This window comes from Patella vulgata, chromosome 7 (genome assembly GCF_932274485.2).
Source record: "Patella vulgata chromosome 7, xgPatVulg1.2, whole genome shotgun sequence".
Taxonomy (NCBI): Eukaryota; Metazoa; Mollusca; class Gastropoda; family Patellidae; genus Patella; species Patella vulgata.
The window spans coordinates 15,463,571-15,485,614 of NC_065885.2; the positions used below are offsets into that span (position 1 = coordinate 15,463,571).

At 37.6% G+C, this 22,044-nt stretch overlaps 1 protein-coding gene across 1 annotated transcript in view; it reads right to left on the reverse strand.

Annotated features, from left to right (window-relative positions):
• Positions 1 to 21,756, reverse strand: part of LOC126828311 (hemicentin-1) — a 28,203-nt gene extending 6,447 nt beyond the window's left edge. The window contains exons 1-5 of the mRNA XM_050557998.2: positions 21,568 to 21,756; positions 4,803 to 4,927; positions 3,031 to 3,127; positions 1,700 to 1,882; positions 478 to 648 (exon numbers count right to left, since the gene is read on the reverse strand). Of these exons, the coding sequence (XP_050413955.1) occupies positions 478 to 648; positions 1,700 to 1,882; positions 3,031 to 3,127; positions 4,803 to 4,927; positions 21,568 to 21,637 (646 nt within the window). The 5' untranslated portion in view covers positions 21,638 to 21,756. The remainder of the gene's footprint in view (positions 1 to 477; positions 649 to 1,699; positions 1,883 to 3,030; positions 3,128 to 4,802; positions 4,928 to 21,567) is intronic.
• Positions 21,757 to 22,044: the final 288 nt, after the last annotated feature.

The following is a 22,044-nucleotide window of genomic DNA, read 5'->3' on the forward strand; positions in this document are numbered from 1 at the left end:
GGGGTTTAACGTCCTACTGGTTCCACTATAAAGTTGTTATGGCCTCCATGACCTGTTGCTGATTTTCTGTCAAATTTCCCATTTCAGCTGCATCGTGTCTCGCCAGTACTTCCAGAGAAACGGTTTTCATTGCGTATCAGTATACTAACATATTAAATAAAGTATGTTATAGTTTCTTTTGTCTCAATCAAACATGTATTAAGTCATTACTTCTAGTTGAATGCTTCAACCGTGATTCTACAGTGCTTTGAAACTTCTACAAACCCCCGTTTTTTTGCTGCCTGTGTAAGGAGCACAGCCCTGTTGATTACGGTTAAAATACAAAGTTGGGGTGTGAGTGTGAGTTAGTTGTATGTTACGTCCGCTTCCATAGAGGTGATATCGCAGACAAGAAGTTGTTGGGGTGGATTGGTCAACGGTCAAATATCCGAGATCTAGTATATATTCAAAATAATATAGTTAGGAAAGCAACTTTACCTGGACAGACTTTTCTGTTACATTCATTATTTTCTTCTGCCAGTCCTTCACAGTTTTTACCATTATATGCGGGTGGTGGGTAGTTACATTTCCGCTGACGTAATCTTGTTCCGCCACCACATGATGCTGAACATGGATGCCATGGAAACCAAGGACCCCAGTTACCATCAACTATTGTAAAATAAAAATGAATATTATTATCTGTTCTTTTATTTCAACTAAGTTTTATCTATAGATTCACACTTCTCTTTGAATTATTGTTTATCTATAACTCAGGTTAATTGGTTTCCCATTAATAGTTTTAATACATTGATCTTTATAAATAATAGGAAATCCCCCCCCCCTCTTTTAATCCCTGTAATAGTAACCTTCTGATATTTATTATTTTAGATGTCCACTAAGTCGTGTTGTTTTAGTTGTTAACAAGATCCTGGTATTTATGAAAGATTTTTTCACATGGACCCTGTATGCTGTTACTAAATTTTATGCTTGTGTCATAAAGAAATTATTTATTACGTTGATGCCAAATGATCAGGCACGATCTGAACTTGATTGAACATTTGACAGTCTACATCGTTTACCGGATATTTAACCACAATACGGCAATATTACCCACTGTGTGGTTCGAATACATATGAATAATTAGCTGAGAAGATCAATCGGAAAGATCTTAGCGTTATCCAGTTTATCCAAACACATCAATCTGATTAAAATACAGATCTATATTTCGTTTCGTTTTTATATTTTCGATGGCCTACAATACATGAAGATCTGACAAGTTGTACTCGAAGGTCGTGTCAGGGGTCGTACGGGCGGCTTTTGACCCTATGACGCCAGACATTGATTAACCAATCAGCGTGGTTGACGTTTCTAGTGGTCTACCCACAGTTCCGTGCATGTCACGCCAAGAAGTCGGCGTAACAAACGGTTTCATTGGCTTATCCCTCACTTCAACCAAAACGCCGGTACAACTCTTCTAGATTCTAGTGTAGTAAAGACAAGTAAAACGAAATTTTGAACTATAATAGGATCTGTGTTTTAATCCCATTGCAAACACATAAGACTGACAGAACACTTGAATCTGGTTAATCACAAACTAGAATAAAGTAGCTATGTTGAAAGGGTGGTCCTACATTATCCAGTATTGTGAATGGTGTTTCATGAAACTAAATATTCCAATCATCGGTTATCCAGCCACTAATACTTATACTCATCGACTTACCTGGACAATAGAAGTTAACCATACATGGCCGAGACTGAACATTCTCATAATCATTTCTATCACAATTATCACACACTTTATATCTAGATCTCCAACCAGCACCACATGACGCGCTACAAGGACTCCATGTTCCCCATTGTACTTTTGGTCTATCTGTTGTTGTAGGTAATTGAGATAGTATATCTATGAAGATAAAAGAAGGAATGGAATGTGGTTTACTTTGCGATATACATATGGCGAGGAAGTTTGCGTAGGCCAATGTGTACACATGTGGATCGGAGGTTTAACGTTTCATCCAAACGACTAGACACAAGTCACTTGTAAACCTACAGATTGCAAAAAAACAACATTTTTGAATACAGAATTTTAAAACCCCAATTTGTTAAAATAGATGGCGGTTTTATACAAGGAGGTGGGGCAGTCAGTAGCCACCATTCTCCTAAGATAAAGAAGGGTTAGTATCCGAAAGGGCAGCTTGTAACCGGGTTTAAATCCTTAAACTTCTAAATAAAGTGGGGGGGGGGGGAGGAGTAGATGGTCTTTGCGATCATATTGTTTCTTTAACTAATTATTGGGTTCACATACACACATGTATAGATGTCCTGTCTCATATGCACTAAAACAATGAGTGACAGGTTGACACACAAAAAGAGTTATAAAACCAAAACATAGCTGGTTCTATGTGTCAACAAAATATCACCAGATTACACGTGATCGGAAAATTACGATTGCATCATTTGGCTTAAGTAACCAATCAAATCAGTAATTGCACAGATGATTCAGGGTCATGAATAGCCTGATCTGTGCGTGATGTCCATATGAGTCCTATAAAAGTGACCCTGCAAGCCCTTAAAGATCAGATATCATTAGGTTCCGGAGATCAGATATCATTGGGTTCCGTAGAGATTACCACCTGAGTTCCTAGACAGCTGCTGGATTTCAGAGGGAGAAGATGTAGCAATTTCTATCAGCTGGGGCGAGTCTGGGTGGAATGGGATTTGGAGAATGACTTTATTGTAAACCAGTGCTTGATATATAAAATTTAAAAACGAACTGGTGCACGGTTATTCCTGGTAAGACAAGCGTATTAATTACTGAGAAGATAACCGTCCTAGCGGCGGAGATAGTAAGAGGAAAATACACAACGCGAAAAGGAAGCCAAAGACGACAATTGAAAATACTAGACGACAACAAGGCTATTAAGATATGTATAAGAAAAGAGTGGCTTTTGTCATACGTAGAATGAAGCGACCGGATTTGTTCGGTCCGCTTTCCACGTCTGACAAACGATCCATGGTGCTACAACATTCGTGAGTTAATTACCCCCTTACCTTTCTTTCGCGCCATTTTAGGTGGTTTGTTACCAAATGGATTCTTATTTAAATCTGAACAAGGTGTACATCTAAAACGATTTTTACCAATTTTATGCTGAAACACAAAGGTTAATAGAAAAAGATAAGATATTTTATGGTATTAAAATGCCTACACGAAACAGCAAACAGCACATGAAAGCAGTAAACAATACAAAAAACAAATACATAAATGTGATATATTATTTTGTTCTCTCCATTTAAGCTGTACGCATTATTTCTTGTGTAGAGACGTTTTCGATTAGCTTGATAATACGTAACCTTATAGATAAATGGAAATCGACAGATCCGGTTAATATTGATAAATGTATGTGTGCACCCATCTGAACTATAGTTAAACGTTAATTCTTAGAGATGTTTCTATTCCATTTAACACTTTAAAGGAGCTAAGTCTCTAACCCAATATCATCCACAGTCGTCGACATTGCAAACACGGCTTATTTGTCAATTTAAATCAACAGTGAAAATTTTAAAATTGGCACACGAATCGCGTGTCAGAATGCTTTCGGGCGCCATTTGTAATGAAGCCACTCAGTGAACGAGGCTAAAGATATTCCATAGGAGAATACTGCCGGTGTAGACTGGAATAAACATACGCCGAAGACTGACATTCAGTTCGGACTCTTCGCATATTTCGCCGAACATAACTGATTAGAAATTACTGTAAAAGCCATTGAATATAAATCAGTACATTCATATTACATTATTATATGCGTTACGAACCATTTGTGTCCATTTCTAGGTATCAAAGAATAGCGATTTAGCTCCTTTAAGCAACAAGAATTGATGATAAATAAGACTAGTTTTGAAATCTTGCTAATTCTAATGGACCAAATATCACTTGAAGTTGGCCTATCGATCTCATGCCAACCACCGTCTTTATCTTTTAAAACAGATCCCGGAGATTTAACATTTCAAACGTATATTGATTTTTATAAATGTTTTTCTTAGAATGACATTTTCCTAAACTTCCGCCTGGCAGGCTATAGTGTAAGGGGTATTTATACACTCTCTGTGGGATATAGCTTCTTACATGCAGTCGCTTAGGGTAGTCGCTTAGGGTATATTTTCAAACGTATCGGTTTAATGTCGTGAGCTTGAATTGGTAGTCATCTATCTTACATGAGATGCAAATCTCTAAAGACAATAGATTGATGATACAATAGAATTTCGAACTAAAACTGAAAACAATAATACCCCTATGGATATTTTATGAATATTTATTTGATGAACACACAGTTAACAAAGGGAACCATAGAAACAAAGAACTTCTACCAGAGAGAAGGAAATGGGGTAGTAGTAGTCGCGATAAAGTGTTATTATGAAAATATGTAAAAGTCAACGATACAGAGACAGTGTATAATGTGGTTGTTTGGCCGAAAGACAAATTATGTAGCACAAACAACTGCGTAGCAAAAACACACATCTTATTCAAATCCGATCTTTATTTCGTTTCGGTTTTAAATTTGATTTGTCCACACTAATTCTGGATCTAACCACTTCTTTATTGTTTCTTAGTTCTGTTTGAAGCCCCCTGTGATTGGTTAGAATCATACTTGCCCAAGCCAACGCGTTTGTTTATTGTTCAAGATGTTGTTAGACCATATTGCAGTGCCAATGTAAACGGAGGTAACTGGACTGTAAAAATTTAATTATTCCAGATTCCCCAAGCCAGGGAAAATGTCTCGACTACCGGGGCATTAATATTGTTTATTTAAGTATTTTCACTTTACCTTTTGAATAGCGAATCCTAAACCTCGTTTTGAGCAGCAATCTTCACCATCTTCAAATGATACCTTTCTGATTATCCCAGCACATTTGTGGTTCTTCTTTAATTTACGAAAGCAAAGAACTTTACCTGTAATGAAATAGCCAAAATATTTATTTAAAAAGTACCAGGGTTTGCCGTGGTTCCACAATTGTTTGTCCCGTAAAACATGACCATCGGGAGATGAATTTATATCAGCTCCTGTTTGTTTTCAGATCCCACTATTATATGTTGTATCCTTATATGGTTGTTGTTGTTTATTACAAATGAAATGAAATGAAATGGCCTCCTAAACTGAGCTAATGAAGACGGGCATACGCCATACAGTGTGCTATGAGGGAAATTTTGCCCGGGCAGTGGCGCTACGGCCTACTCTTATATCGAATTCCAACTGCCAAGGGATCTTTTACGTTCACGCCAATATGTACACGGGACCTCGGTTTTTCGTCCCATCCGAACGACTAGACAGCTGTCCTTGCCAGGCCCTCCGTCCTCCGTCCTGCATCACTGACAAGGGGAAACCACGCCGGAAAATCTGGATGAACTTTCTCGGCCAATGCAGGGATCGAACACCCGACCTCCAGGCTAGCGAGTCAGCGTCTTACCCACTTAGCCACGTGATCCCCTGTTTATTACAAATTTAACGCCCAACACATAAGGCATGATATTATGGACAGGTTGATTTAATTAAGTTATTTACATATGGAGGAGTAATATATAGAAAATGGGTAAAAACACTAAAAATAAAAGGTTATTGTATTTCAAAAAGTCACTTTAAAACACAGTTTTAAATTCGCTGGCATGAGAAGAGAGGACGGGTCATCTTCTCACTTTTTCATAATGAAAACAAGTTAATACACAAGGTCCAGCTGTTTGATGCCATCGCTGCGGATTGAAAAAAAAACCGTGGGGAAAAATAATCCGCTTATGATAACAGTTATTAAATAAATAGTGTTAGACTAAAAAGTGACTTAAAGTAAAACAAAATTAACACAAAAATATTCAAAGCCATTTCAATCAAAAAAGGGACAACAAAAGACGTCAGTGATAGAAAATGTATCTTGATAAATACTTCAATAAGTTCCATAATTTATAGACATGGAATATTAATATTAAAGTCACAATGAGTCTATAGAATGCACAATAATGTTTCCCCATACTCAACCTTTAGTTATACTAATTGTTACCATATTAATTTAGTTTATGTATCGGTACCAGCAATATTTTCTAAGTGTGGACATTGCTGTAAACAAACATTATTTAATAATCTGAGTTTTCAACCTTTTTATTTGCGAAATTTTGAAGATTGCATGGTTCAATATGCTTGTAAACAGTCGTAATATAGTATGTTGTAAAGATATGGATATGGTTGATTTTAATAATTATACTGTACTACTACTTTATATTATAGGTAAAATATAAATAACGCCATCTTCGTTAGGGCTATGTCAAACCTCATGGGTTTTCTCCGGGTCCTCCGGTTTCCTCCCACTGCTAATAAAAATAAAATTGAACCATGTGTTGGTCCCGAAGTGACCTAGTTTGTGTCGAGTGGACGTTAAACCCATCTCTCTCTCTCTCTCTCTCTCTCTCTCTCTCTCTCGTTAGGGCTAATTAAGAAATGTATTTTGTAACCATAGATACACGTTCCTTTAATATGTAAATTCCAATTAATTCTTGGTAGACTAATTATGCAATAATCGATGTTCGATCAATTCATCAGTCCCCTGATTACTTGACTAGTAGACCCACGGGAATCGAAACATATATAATACATGGTATATGCAGAAAGTTCATGGATATTATGACATGAAATGGGGTTTAACTTACTATTCTATACTCCGACTGTGCTAATGAAGAGGGTCATGCGCCATACAGTGTGCTATAAGGGAAATTTTGCCTGGACAGCGGCGCTGCAGCCTACTCTTATATTGAATTCCAAACTGCCAAGTTTTCTTTTATGTGCACGCCAATTTGTACAGGGACCTCGGATTTTCGTTCCAACCGAACGACTATACGCTGTCCCTTGCCAGGCCCCCTCCATCCTGCACCACTGACAAGTTGGGGAACCACGCCGGAAAATCTCGATGAGTTTCTCGGTCAACACAGGGATAGATCACGGTAACCCCAGTTAGCGAGACAATGCCTTACTCACTGAGCCACCGTGGCTCCCATGGATATTATGCAATATTGAATTCTATTGAACAGAGAATCGGATATCAGCTGAATATAGACTACAGTATTATCTAACAGAAATGTAGAATAATAACAATGGAGCTAACGACTTCATTTGTCAATAACGGACGTGATATTATCTATGACCCCAATCGATACAGGGTTAATAATACATACCCTACAATCATACCCATTATTGTTTTATACATGTATATATGAAATTATATAACATTCTGTATATAATATGGATTTATTCAGATGGTGTTTCGGTCAGGGATGGACTGAGAAGGGACTTGTCGGTGTGGTAGGCTCGGGGGAAATGAAATGAAATGGGGTTTAACGTCCTACTGTTCTGCTCCTAAACGGCGGTCTGTCGTTTTCGATGAATTAGTAAGATTGCAACACGTTTAATTTGTGCATAAGAAACATCAGAATATACTCCAGAAACCACCATTTACATGTCGTTTTCAAAAAAGTTCTCGCCTCTGGGTTGTAATCTGCGTGGGGGAGTGGCCCAGTCCGTCCCTTGTTCCGGTAGCATGCCTAACTACCTAAAAATGTACTGAACTGTTGGCATTTTGGTATTTTCATCTAGTACTTCCCGTCAAACAGTTACGGAAATGTATAGTCCATATCGAAAGCCACGATGGCGTCATGGGTATGGCGTTGGCTGAACCCAACGATGGTATAGAAAGTTCATCGTGAGTTCACCAGACTAGCAGTCTAGTTCGTAGGACCGAGGCCCAGGCACGGAAAGGCGTTTAGCCTTTCGGGTGGGACGAAATACCGAGGTCCCGTGTGCAACATTTCCCTCATAGCACACTGCATCTTCGGTTAAAGATGCTTTTCATACACACAGTATCTTCGGTTAAAGATTCCTCTCATAGCGCACTGTATTTTCGGCTATAGATTCCCCTCATAGCACACTGTATTTTGGGTTAAAGATTCCCCTCATAGCACACTGTATTTTGGGTTAAAGATTCCCCTCATAGCACACTGTATTTTCGGCTATAGATTCCCCTCATAGCACACTGTATTTTCGGCTATAGATTCCACTCATAGCGCACTGTATTTTCGGCTATAGATTCCCCTCATAGCACACTGTATTTTCGGCTATAGATTCCCCTCATAGCACACTGTATTTTCGGCTATAGATTCCCCTCATAGCACACTGTATTTTCGGCTATAGATTCCCCTCATAGCGCACTGTATTTTCGGCTATAGATTCCCCTCATAGCACACTGTATTTTCGGTTAAAGATTCCCTTCATAGCACACTGTATCTTTGATAAAAGATTTCCCTCATAGCACACTGTATCTTCAGTAAAAGAATTCCCTAGAACACTGTATCTTCTGTAAAAGATTCCCCTCACAGCACACTGTATCTTAGGTTGAAGATGCCCCTCAAAGTACACTGTATCTTTGGTTAAAGATTTCCCTCGCAGTACACTCTATCTTCGGTTTCGTTTCTCCGATTAAAGTATAAAAGTAAGACGCTGTGACGGTTACAACGGCCGTCTAGAATGTCATGGTAACCTGCTGGTGGCCATCTCCAAAATTATAATTTTCATACTGTATGGGCAAAATTCGCAAGAAGCCCATTAAAAATAGATATGAGGTTTAGACTGATTAAAACGGCAAAGTCATGTCCATAAATGCCTTCTTGAGCAGTATAAGTAATGTCGCATGATTATAAAATTTTCTTAATCCGTCATGTCAATTTGGTTCTTATGGGGTTTCCTGATATGTACGTTACGTGTGTGTGTCGGTCTGTGGAGATTAGAAATGTCTAGAGTTCTGGTAATTATCCCGTCTCACTTCGGTACGAAATACTCCCTGAAGCACGTTGTTATTCATTGTTTCCCTGTATTCATGGACAGAAACATCGCTACAAGCACATATTCTATCAAACCATGTGTTTGAATTTAATGTTAAACTTTATTGGTCTATTACAAATTGCGTGTTCATCGTAAATCTATTTACTGCAACAATTACAAAAGGAGGCAGTGTTGGACTGCAGGGGATTTTTATAGAATCCTAATAATGTCTCCAATATTGCATGTACAGATTGTGTTAAAAGCCAAATAAACGGCTGAAAAACAAACGGGCTCATAATCCTTCTAGTAGTTTGGCTTTTGGATGATGCAACGATGGGGTTTAAATAAGAAATTGGGATGGCAGATTTCTAACGGTTCAGACAGAATTATATTGACCAAGGAGTTTTATAGCACTACACTATATCTCAATGTTCTCAGTGTGTCAATACAAGATGGCGTAGCTCAGAACATGAGATGTTTCAAGGGATCCTTCATTTAATTACCATGATCCTTCAATTGGTTTTCTATGATTTAAGTGGTCATTATCTTCATGTAGTCGATAGCCCTCTTTCCCGTGGATCCGTTCTTGCTATTTTTTCTACTTTTTTTGTGTGTATACACAAGTACAACAAAACTTATAACCGATATAATAACATACTCTGCCTCATTCACGATATCCACCGCTAAGTAGAACGATAGTTCGGACATGGCCGGTTACAGAAGCCGAACTGCACTGCAAAGATATCATAAGAAAGTCGGCTTATCAAAGAGAAGGAAGGCCAATCCTTCCTTTTGATTTCAATAACAATGGTCGTTATTGCCTGTGTATATTAACGCAGCACAATACGACCTGGTTTTTTCTTTATTTCAAGGCTGGCATAAACACACCTACTAGTCTCGAACATATCGATTCTATTGTTGATTTTACCAATGCCTATAGACGTTTTGACGTGGTATAACAATCATTTGAGAGATGAGTCTGTTGGATTGTGAGAGAATAAAATAAGATTGTTTACCCTCAATCAACGTGTTTTAATGACTTGTCGATATCATTTGATTAATAATTTATAAAACTAAGATTAATCTTTCGCCACAAATATCAAAGAAAAGGAATTATGAAGTATGCAAACATCCGAAATCATACATTTACTCGTTTATTTCCACTAAATCCTCTTTGAGAATATGCAACCCTCCCTGAGACCTTATGTACGCTGGTGAAATATCCCCTCCCACAATTAGACTATTTCCTATAATCCGTCCGGGTGGGTTGGGGGTTGGTTGGCCGAATGGTTAGCACGTGCGTGCTGTATTATAAGGTCTGTCATTGAGTCAATCGGCGTGGTTTCAATTTCCCGGTTGTACGTGGCAAGGAGTAGGGTATCTTGTCCAACCTCGTGGGTTTTCTCCGGGTCCTCCGGTTTCCCTCCACTGCTAAAGACCCCTACGCGCAAGGAATTGTTGAAATGAAACTGAAACATGTGTTAGTCCCGAAAGGACATAGTTTGTGTCGAGTGGACGTTAAATGAAATGAAATGAAATGGGGTTTAACGTCCTACTGTTCTGCTCCTAAACTGGGCTAATGAAGACTGGCATACGCCATACAGTGTGCTATGAGGGAAATATTTTGCCCGGGCAGCGGCGCTATACGGCCTACTCTTATATCGAATTCCAACTGCCAAGGGATCTTTTACGTGCACGCCAATGTTTACATGGGACCTCGGTATTTCGTCCCATTCGAACAACTAGACAGCTGTCCTTGTCAGGCCCTCCATCCTGCATCACTGACAAGGGGAAACCACGCCGGAGTGGAGGTCAAACCGCATTTCTAACTGCCCTTCTTTCACGGACTACTGTTTGCTAGTGTGCGTGGCAACAATATTTTTCCGGAACCTATGCACCCCCCCCCCCCCTACACACACCCTCAATCAACCGACACCTCTACTGAAATTAGTTGGGTATCTCTCAATCAGTCTAACTACACCTTTAAATTAATATAGCCCCCCCCCCCCCCAAAACAAAATCTAATAATCAGTCAAAATAACGGCCAATTCTCAACATATTGATTTAAATACAATCTATTTTATGACGTAGAAACAAGATGGCTGATTTATCTGATTGATGATGTCAGTCTTAATAAAATCTTATCTTCTACACTTCTCTATATATCGTTGATGATTTAACACAAGTCAATAACAAGTCTGGCCATTTTTCTCCTTTCTTTCTTTTATCTCTGTTCGTCTGTGTATTGATATTTCACGCCAGTTACAACCAACTTCCCGCCATTTTAACACTTTGATTGACAGTTCAGCTTGTTAAGCCGTTTTAACGAGATGTACATTTATATCTCACTGGCAATAAATACTAGAATTGTTGACGTGAAAATAATATTGTCTCCACGTTATCACCAGTAACAAGTTTCTTGACTGACACTCATTCTATGATAGGTTAGACTTTTGACATGACAGTGGCCTCGATTTTTTGATTCACTGGGAATGACATTTGCATTTTTTTGGACAATAATTAATTTTCCACGGCTTAATCCATGCTAAAATGAATACAAACTGAATACTTAAAGCTTAACTCCGATTATAAAACTACAGAAATAATGAAATAAAAAAAAGGTTACGCCCAAAACAACCGCCATACTTGTTTTCAATTTCTTGAACTAACATGGCGATCGTTTTGGGTGGACAAACACATAGGCGGTTGTTTTGGGCGTAACCTTTTTTTTAATTTAATTATTTCTGTAGTTTTATAATCGGAGTTCAGCTTTAACATTTAATTAATGGGGGAATAAAATGTCAACGTTACATCAGCTCTCGGGTTGGATTTTTATCGGATTAAAAAGAGGCCCAACGACCAGACACTGCTGCTTGCCAGCAATTCCTTCTTGCACCACTGACAAGGAGAAACCACGCACTAAAATTTCGAAGAATATTCTCGGCCAACACCGGATTCAAACCCGACTCCCCTCAAAAACAGATGAATATATACATTGAAAATTGAATTGAGGTCGGTAAGGTCATTCTGCACAAAGAGATCTATCTACTTTGAGAACTGATCTCTGCCTTGAATTGCCACCATGTTGACAAGTTATTGTGCTATTTTATTATGAGATTCTAATCCGTATTACACATACGAACAACATAAACTGTTCCAATTTCATTAAATGGAAGCTGAATAAATACATATCAATATACTTAGTGTTTTCGACCAAAGTCGTCGATGTAAGGATTAAAATTTCGGCCTACTAACTTCGTGTCTGTTCCCAAGCGATATTATTGTAGACAGACAGATTAAGTTTCGTATTAAACTATAGGTTGATAATATGATATTGTAGTACTAAACAGCTTGTTGTTTGGTACAGTAATTGCAAGCATGGGTATGTTATAACAGTTTGTTGTTGCGTGCAGATGTTACACTGGGGTATATTATAAAACCGGAAGTCACCAATTGACAATTATACAGTAGTTTCCTTTATAAAGAAATACGTAAGAGACCAACCATTAGTTCAATTAGCACTCAATATTATAATATAAATATATTTATTTCAACTGTTAATGATCCACAGGGGCCATTTATCATTCACAGAACTCAACGACCTTACCTCAGTATCTCTAAAGCTCTTAGAAATGAAATGAAATAATATGGGGTTTAACGTCCTACCTTTTCTGCTCCGACTGGGATAATGAAGACGGGCATACGCCATACAGCTTGCTATGAGGGAATTTTTTCCCGGGCAGCGGCATTATGGCCTACTCACATAGAATTCCAACTGTCAAGGGATCTTTTACGTGCACGCCAACGAGACCTTGGTTTTTCGTCCCACCCGAACGACTAGACAGCTATCCTTGTCAGACCCTCCGTGCTGCACCAATGACAAGGGGAAACCACGTCGGAAAATCCCGATGAACTTTCTCAGCCAATGCAGGGATCGAACACGCGACATCCAGACTAGCCAGTCACCGTCTAAAGCTCTTAGTCGTCCAAGACAGCCACGGTGACTCAGTGAGTAAGACATTGGCTAGCTAACCTGGTGGTCCCGTGTTCTATCCCTGTGTTGACGGAGAGAGTGCATCGAGATTTTCTGTCGTGGTACCCCCTTGTCAGTGCGGATGACCTTGCAAGGGACAGGGTGTAGTCATTCGGATGGGACAAAAAATGAGGTGCCGTGCACACATTGGCGTGCACGTAAAAGAACCATTGGCAGTCACAAATGAAATGAAATTGGGTTTAACGCCTACTTTCTGTCCCGACTGGTCTAATAAAGACGGAATAGCAGTTGGAATTCGATAAAAGAGTAGGCTGTAGCGTCACTGTCCGGGCAAATTCCCCTCATATCACACTGTATGGCCTATGCCCGTCTCCATTAAAACAGTCAGGACAGAACAGTAGGACGTTAAACCCCATTTATTTCAATTTCTTAGCCGTCAAACCCAGCCCACTAATAGTTCACTCTGTTTTATGAGAAAAGTAGAAAATTTAAGGCTTGACTTATTTTACTAAGTTCGGTACTTGACAATTACTTGTAATTATGGAGGAACAAGACCTAAAATAAAGGTTTCCGACAGACCTCTAATTGTATATCGGTATCCTCAAATGGTCACGATACATTATATACGAGCCACGCTATCGGGTGAATCAAGAACTAAATGGTTTCACAACACGACAGCCCCACATATATTTCAATAAATGTGATATTGTATAATCTTAAAGAATGGGTGTGATAATAAAACAAGTTTCCGCCGGATTATCTTTTCTACAAATTATTTGCTTAAGAAATCCACGGTTAGATATTAGATTATATCTTATAACTGCCCTAAGCCTGCACAGCATCAACACTTCTAAACTTAGTGGGGGGGGGGGGGGTGGATGGCTGAATGGTTAGCGTGCGCGCGCTGTATCATAAAGTCTGTCATTGAGTCGACTGGCGTGGTTTCGAATTCCCGGTTGTACGTGGCAAGGAGTAGGGTCGCCTGTCCTCCGGTTTCCTCCCACTGCTAAAGAACCCTACGCGCAAGCGAATTATGTAAATAAAATTAAACCATATGTTAGTCCCGAAATGACCTAGTTTGTGTCGAGTGGACGTTAAACCCCATTTATCTCTCTCTCTCTCTCTCTCTCTCTCTTCATTCCAAATGGTACGTCTGCGATTCAAAACATTGTCCATTGGATGTTTGTGGGGAAAGAAATGAAATGAAATGGGCTTTTAACGTACTACTGTTCTGCTTGAGGGGAAAGAGCTCCGACACGCCAAAATATCATCGAGAATTGAAAATGTATTCACGAATGCGACCTTACACGTAGGTATCATTGTTGGAGTCTGTCTAATAAGTTGAATGATAAAATGTTGCTGAACATTTTGGCGAATCCATTTTTAATAACCGTGTTATTATCAGAATAGTCAATGTTAAGCGTTAAAATGAAGTTTAACACAATTTCAAAAATAAAATGAAACAATCAATCAATAGGTTAGTTTCCACCAAGTAACTTCGGCTTCTGAAATTCGTGCCCAAAGTATCTTACTGAGGATTTCGCCTGTGTCCGCCTAGGGTGATATCGTGCCAATAAGCTATACGTATAGTGACATAATAGAGACTTTTGGCAAGCGTAATTTCCTGGTCCGTATCGCGTATCCGTATGGATTTTGCGTGTGACGTCATCAATGTCTGTGTATTTCTCATACGTGATACGGCACACGGATACGGCAGCACGTATGGAACGGCTTTCATACGGAAATGGTCCGTATAACACTGTCGTCTTTTTCCCGTATTTTTTGCTACTTTTAGACGCTGAAATGTTGCATCATAGCGTTTTTATGAATCTGTGAGTATCCTAGAACACGAAGGTGTATATTTGATGTGATTTTAACAGTGATAACGACTGGAATTTAATCATCATTTTTGATGGGTTTTTCTCGAAATTTTCATATTTTTCCCGCCTGTCTGCATACTGGTTGATCTATGGGCTAAACTTTCTGAAATAATACACTAGTGAAACCAAAAATTGCTAAAATCTGCCAAAACTCTAAAACTACATTGACGCAACGTATCACGTATACGATACGGTTACGGGATACGGATGGGAAACATCGGCTTGCCAAAAGTCTCTAATGTCATGCAAGAGGAAGAGCGTACTTGACATTGCGCACAAATCTATTTATAATCTCGGCGAAATCGCGTGCATAACACAGCCGAAATCTGATCTGCAGGCGTTGTGACTATATGTTCTGCATATTTTAAAAAAAGAAAAACATTACGCGAACGTCTTCAATTTTCTATATTCAATAGACACAATACATGCTCTATTCAGTATACCGTATTGAATACAATTTACTAAAATAAATCTTTGATAAAAAAAATTCAGTCTATTATAAAACCACTTCATAGATATCTTACATAAAATACTCCAGATTTAATTTTGAGATAGATTTCCGTTGCACATGGCGAAACCTGAAACCTAATAATAAATATGTTCACTTCGATGTATTGTCCTCGAAAGTATTTTCTACTCTCTTTTCCACCCTTTAAAGAACATTCGAATTAACAATAGACTCCCTTTTATTGTACAAATTATTAAGATGCTAAGATTTCAAATAGTTAACCTAGTCTGTTATTTATTTAAATTAATAGTGATGATGACATTCGAATTGATTCCATAAAATAGGCGCTTGATAACTAAAAGAACGTGCCACGTAACTAGAAAGGTTTACAACTTTTTGCTTTAAATTTAAATTTATCAGATGAACGTAGGGCTCTGTCTGGAGTATATAATTCTAAAAGTTCAGAAAAATACTTTGGTGGCACATTATGAAGGTAGTTGAAAGTTAAAAAAAAGTAAAATCTTAAAATGGGCAACCAGTGCAGCTGAAAGAGAACAGGGGCTAAACGTGTATATTTATTCGTCAAGGTTATTAATCTAGCAGCAGTATTTTGTATTCGTGAAATTTAAGGTTATATTTATCAACAATATTGCAAATAGGCGATGAGTATAATATAGTATTGGGCCCAAAACTGATTCTTGTGGAACACCGACGCTTTCTAACAGATTCAATCAATGCATCACTCTGTACACCAATCTAAAACGTAGTCTATGAAGAAGAATAGAATGGCCAACAGTGTCAAATGCTGCAGATAGACCCAATAAAAGCAAAACCATACACTTCTTATCATCTTATTCAAGAAGTATATCATTGGATACCTTTGTTAGGGCAGTTTCAGTACTGTGGAATTGCTTATATGCACTTTGGAATGGCTCATCTAAGCAGTTGTCTTCTATATGGCTCTTTAGTTTGATTGCAATAAATTTTTCAAGTAATTTTGAAATGAAACTAAGGTTCGAAACTGGTCTATATTTTTTTAAAAGACACTGGGGTCCAGATTTGGCTTTTGAATCAGGGGTATGACGTATGCTAACTTAAAAACATCAAGAATTGATAATAACAACAATAACATGAATAATGCGATAGTTGCATTTTTTAAGTCATATGTTTAAAATATGTCAAACTAATGCCTGAAAACACATCTATACACAGTCCTACCTTGTTAAAGGTATTAATGCTATAATTCACTATTGTCAGTTGCGAAATTGGAAAATATATCATTTTCAAATTGAAACATCAGTGTTGACCTTTGCCAATTCCATGAAGCGATGCGTATATGTTATCTCGGTCAACCAGTATCTTTATATGTTTCACTACGGCTAAATCTATTTGTTAAGGCCAGCTCAGATGTAAATAAGGTTAGGGCACGTGATTGTTGGCCAGATTGTAGGTTAGGTTTAAGGTAAGCATTAGGGCTAGGGTTAGGTTTAAGAATTTGGGGGAGAGGTTAAGTCTCCACATAAGCACTGACCTAGGATTAGCGCTAGCCCTGTTTACATCTCGTGACCTTTGACCAACATTGAAGTTGGCCTTAACAAATAGACCTGCCAATATGTGGACTTAGTTTTCCAGTGCGAATGATGATAAAATTCTCACGTACCGTGGGCGAATAGATTAACATTTCAAAGTTTTATCTGAATGTGTTTTAAGTGCTAGAATGATTCCCATTCTATAAAAGTGATTTGACAGGCAATAGATACAGCAATAATTATGTTTTCACTTTCTTACGCGGAAAATTTCAGTCACAATACTTCACTGTGAGCCGAGAAAAACGAATTTCAAAAACATTGTAGCCTCGATTGTCATTGTTACCGTTGTTACGATAATAAACATTGTCGCGATTATCCAGTTTTACAGTTATCATGAACAGCCGTTGAATCCCAGGCCGAATTCAAATCTGTTTAACATCGTACCCATCCGATGACATCGAGAGTTGATTAAGGTCTTGTCATGTTAATAAATGTATAATTAATAGTTTATATAACATTTCAGGCCTAAAAAAAGACATACAATAGGCAGATTTAGCTCTTGCATAACGTATGTTTAAAGAGCTTTAAAGTATCTGTAACTTACATGATAAGCATCAGATGGGGTTTAACGTTCACTCAACACAAACTAGATCATTTCGGGACTAACACATGCTTCAATTTTATTTCAATAATTCGCTTGCGCGTAGGTGTCTTTAGCAGTGGGGGGAAACCGGTGGACCCGGAGAAAACCAACGAGAATGACAGGCCACCCTACTCCTTGTCACCTACAACCGGGGAATCGAAACCACGCCAGTTGACTCAATGACAGACCTTATGATACAGCGTGCACGTACTAACCATTCGGTCATCCAAACCCCTTGCATAAGCCTTTGTATAATTCAATTAATGACAAAACCAAATTATGATACATGAGTGTATCTATAAAAGCGTTTTGCTTTGTTTTTTGACGTGATTAGCATTATTCTCAGACGACCATTTAAATATCGCCATTTATAATCAATCTAGATTCTACGTGGTAAACCTTTTTATATCTCTGACATTCACTTTCAAGACTTGGTGGGCGTAAAATAATTTCCATCTCGTATGTCAGATGAAAAAAAAGCTATTTTTTTAGGCTGGATGTAGCGATGTTACATGACATATTCGGGGTCTTTAAAACACAATGCTACTTTGAATTGCTACAAATATCGGCGGGATGATGGAATCAATAATTATCCACGAGGTTTGGTTTTCTGGAACAAACCAGTTGTTAGTGTTTTGTAGCCAATAATACGACTGTCTTGTTAATTCACCTGATATTTCAAAAACATATTAGCACACTTAGTCTAGTCACAAGTGTTCCTGTGTTCATATTTTACTAACGGTGTTCCTGGGAACTGCCATGTTTCGTTTATCAGACGTTTGTCAAGGCAGCACCACTGTAAACAGCGGTCACTGTCTCAAACGTTTGCCGCAGCCATGTCCTGGTGCAAACCTTGTCGTCTAATCTAGTTCTAGAACCTGTAGGAATCTTTGGAAATACGAGTCTGCGATATGACCATAGATGGAAGCAAAAGTTAACCCCGTAATCAGTCAGCCAGGCACATGTTTCTATTGATATACCGAAGATAATCAAAACGGGGGCCCCCCTTAATTTGTTAAATCTACTCGTGTATTGCTATTTGTATATAGGATCTAAATAAAATACATACTCATAAAAGCTGCAATTTGTATACATATCAAAGAAATATAGCTACATAAAATGTCCAATTAGTAGTATAAGTATATGTATATTTGAAGGTTCGCGTAAAGTATAATGTAGTATATGAACTGTTCTAAATACCCTATCTCAATAAGCACACAAAGAGAAAAACCCTTCTTTTTCCCAAACAAAACACCATATAATCGAATTGAAAGAAATCAACCCAGTATGTATTGAACGCCAGTCTAATTTCAAGTATCGGGGTTGAATAAATTCATGGTGTGACAGAGTGCACAGTTGAAATATCTTGACTGGGGTTTTTCTATTATAAACTGGTAATCATATTTGTATAAAAAGTCAGGCGACAAAGCAAAAATTCTCATTACTTCAATTGGCTATATAAAACCAAAGGGTGCTGTGTACGCGGTAAGGTATGCTTATTTTTTTTTGCTAGAACACCTGGTTACTAGTATTTTCTTAAATTATAAAAAAAAATTCAGATAGTTTCCTAAACTTATTGTATAATACACTCAGATTGATTCGGTAATGAAATGATATAACGTTAAATTTATCTACACAATCCGGGTTCATGAAGTCGGAAATTGTATCCGGACAACAGCGTTTTGGCTAACTGTGTCGAATTCCAAATGTTAAGGATTCTTTTACATGCCAACCTGTATGGGTTTTCGTCCCATCCGAACGACCAGACGTCCAGACGGTATCTCCTGGTTAGCGAGCCAGTGCCTCACTGACTAGGAAAACGTAGAGACACAAATAATTAAAAGTATTATTGAAATGAATATATCTTAATAAATTCAAATAGAGTTTTAATTTACTTTTTTTTTTATTTTTTCAAATTCTATGGATAAAACATTCCAAAACATTTCTCTTTCAAAAACGTTTTGTATGACTGCAGACTATTCACTTTTGTGAAGTATGTGCACGTTTAAATATCTATTCAAACTTAAAATATCTTTATAAGATTTAGAGAGTGTCGGTTTCAAAGAGTTCACTTAATTCTTGAATGCCACTTTAATTTTTTCACTGGATTATTTTATCTAAAAAAAAGTTCATTTATACATTTCTCCATTTTCACTATACAGTTGGTTCCCGAAAGTTAGACGCTAACACCCCTTTATCTATTTATTCATTTATATTTACTAAGATTTGAAAGATTCACTTTAGCAAACATTTGTATTATTTTTTATTTTATTTGTAAATGTTAAAGTTACAGTGTGTAATATATGATGTAAATATCTATCAATCGTAGTAACCTGTCAGCCAGGTGACAAAGAATTGTTTTGTAGAGAGTAAATCCATTCACTGCTTAGTAATAGCTTATTCAGGAAATGAAATGAAATGGGGTTTAACGTCCTACTGTTCTGCACCGACTGGGCTAATGCTGATGGACATACGCCATACAGTATGCTAGGGAAATATTTCCCAGACAGTTGCGCTATGGTCTACCTTATTTCGAATTCCAACTGTCAAGGCTTCTTTTACGTGTACACGGGACCCGGGTATTTTGTTCCATGCGAACGACTAGACACTGTCCCTGACATGCACTTCGTAAACAAGGCTTATACAGGAATGCTATCAAAGCTGTTTTGGGAGAAGCCGTCCGAAAACATCATTATTTTGATTGATTAAGACAATTAGTTATTGCCCTTTCTGATTAATAATTAAAATATATTGGGTCTAGCCATACAACCACAAACTAAATATGCAAACTCTGCCTAGTGCACGACGTCTATAGCTCTGACTGTTTTATTATCGCAACAAAAGATTTACAACATGGCAGAGATATCCCATGCGTATTTCTGTTCAAATATCATAATATTGCCATTATTGGAATAACGAGTTGATCTTTAAAGACACGGTTGGGTTAAGAAATTACATCTTTCTACATGCATAATTAAATAGGTGGAATAATAATATATGACATGTTGTCGAGTAGTATGATATGTTTATAGCCGATATATATGACAGAAGGTATTCTCTAGCATTAATAAATAATGCACGAAATTATAAATAAACAATGGAAAACATACTGGGTCGATCGTGTATAGCGGAATTAACCGATAGATCTGGTATCCGAATGAATCTGACATCAGCGTCAGATCTCCGTAGGGATTACAAATATATTCTGAATGTTCAACATATAGTATAACTACGATCCGGAAACTAAAACTAATCAACTAAAATCCATAGTTATACCACCATTATTTTTATAACTTAGTATATATTTTAAAGATCGATTTCGCGTATATGATTTCGAACCCATAAAAAAGGGCCCATTCTGTCATTCTGTCCTGTCAATTTCTCGAATTTAAAGATTCAGTTTTAGAGAATTGTAAAATCTATGAGATTTATTTCTATGCCGCATCCAATTCCAGAACCCCTGTTTATTCACATATATGATTAGTTGGCATACACATACAGAAATATTTGAAAGTGAAACAGCTATTTTATTCATTGATGTCATTCAAATTGGTCTTTTAAAATTCATAATAACACAACGTTATGAACTTAATACATGTACTTTTTGGTTTATTACATGCAGCGTTTCAATACTCTTACATTTATTTATCTTTATCAAGCAATGTCATTTAAGGATACGGTCATTTTAAAAAAAAACAGGTATTGTTATAATTTGTGAACGGTATAGAGCCTAATATTTCTATTCAAATTATTTCATTTAGAGCTAACTATTCACAGTATTCAACTGGCGTGGTTTCGATTCCCCGGTTGTACGTGTCCAACCTCGTGGGTTTTCTCCGGGTCCTCCGGTTTCCTCCCATTGCTAAAGACCCTTACGCGCAAGCGAATTATTGAAATAAAATTAAACCACATGTTAGTCCCGAAATGACCTAGTTTGTGTCGAGTGAATGTTAAACCCCATTTCTCTCTCTCTCCCCTCTGAAAACTGGCAATGGAGGTGTCTTTCCGTTTGGATGGGGCAATAAACCGAGGTCAAGTGTACAGAAGAACCCCTGAGAGTAGGTCGTAGCGCCGCTGCCGGGGCAAAATTTCCCTCCTAGCACACTGAATGCGTATGCCCGCCTTCATTAACCCATTTCTCCTGTTAAACCTTTAGTGCAATGTTTGAACTAATTTCTAAACCGTTGAGTGTTTAATTAGATCTAGATAAGTAAATACTATATTTATCAACGTAAAATGTCTTACCTTCAGTAAACTGATAGATTTGTAAAATAAAAAGTAAAGCTAATATGATGTAATTGTTAATATCCTTCATCTTGTTAATTAATTCGTTTTTCCTTCCCTCCTTCCTTCCTTCCGTCCGTCATAAAACGTATCCAGTTAATTCAATCTAACCATGCTGTCAAGTTGAATGTATACAATCACTACTGGATATACTAAAATGCTCGAGGCTCATATATACGACTCAAAGAAAATATCGAATATGGAAGACCGCTTGGGAAACGATTGTTTTCGTGTACACTGGTTATTATACTAAAATGCCCGAGGCTTATGTCTACATGACACAAAAAAATATCGAATATGGAAGGATGCTTGGGACACAATTGATTTCTTCTTTGATATGCGCACAGTAGTATACTAAGGAGGATTGATTGGGAAATGATTTATTTCGATTGGATTAAACGATAGTCGTGCTAATTGGTATTACTTTACTTGAAACTA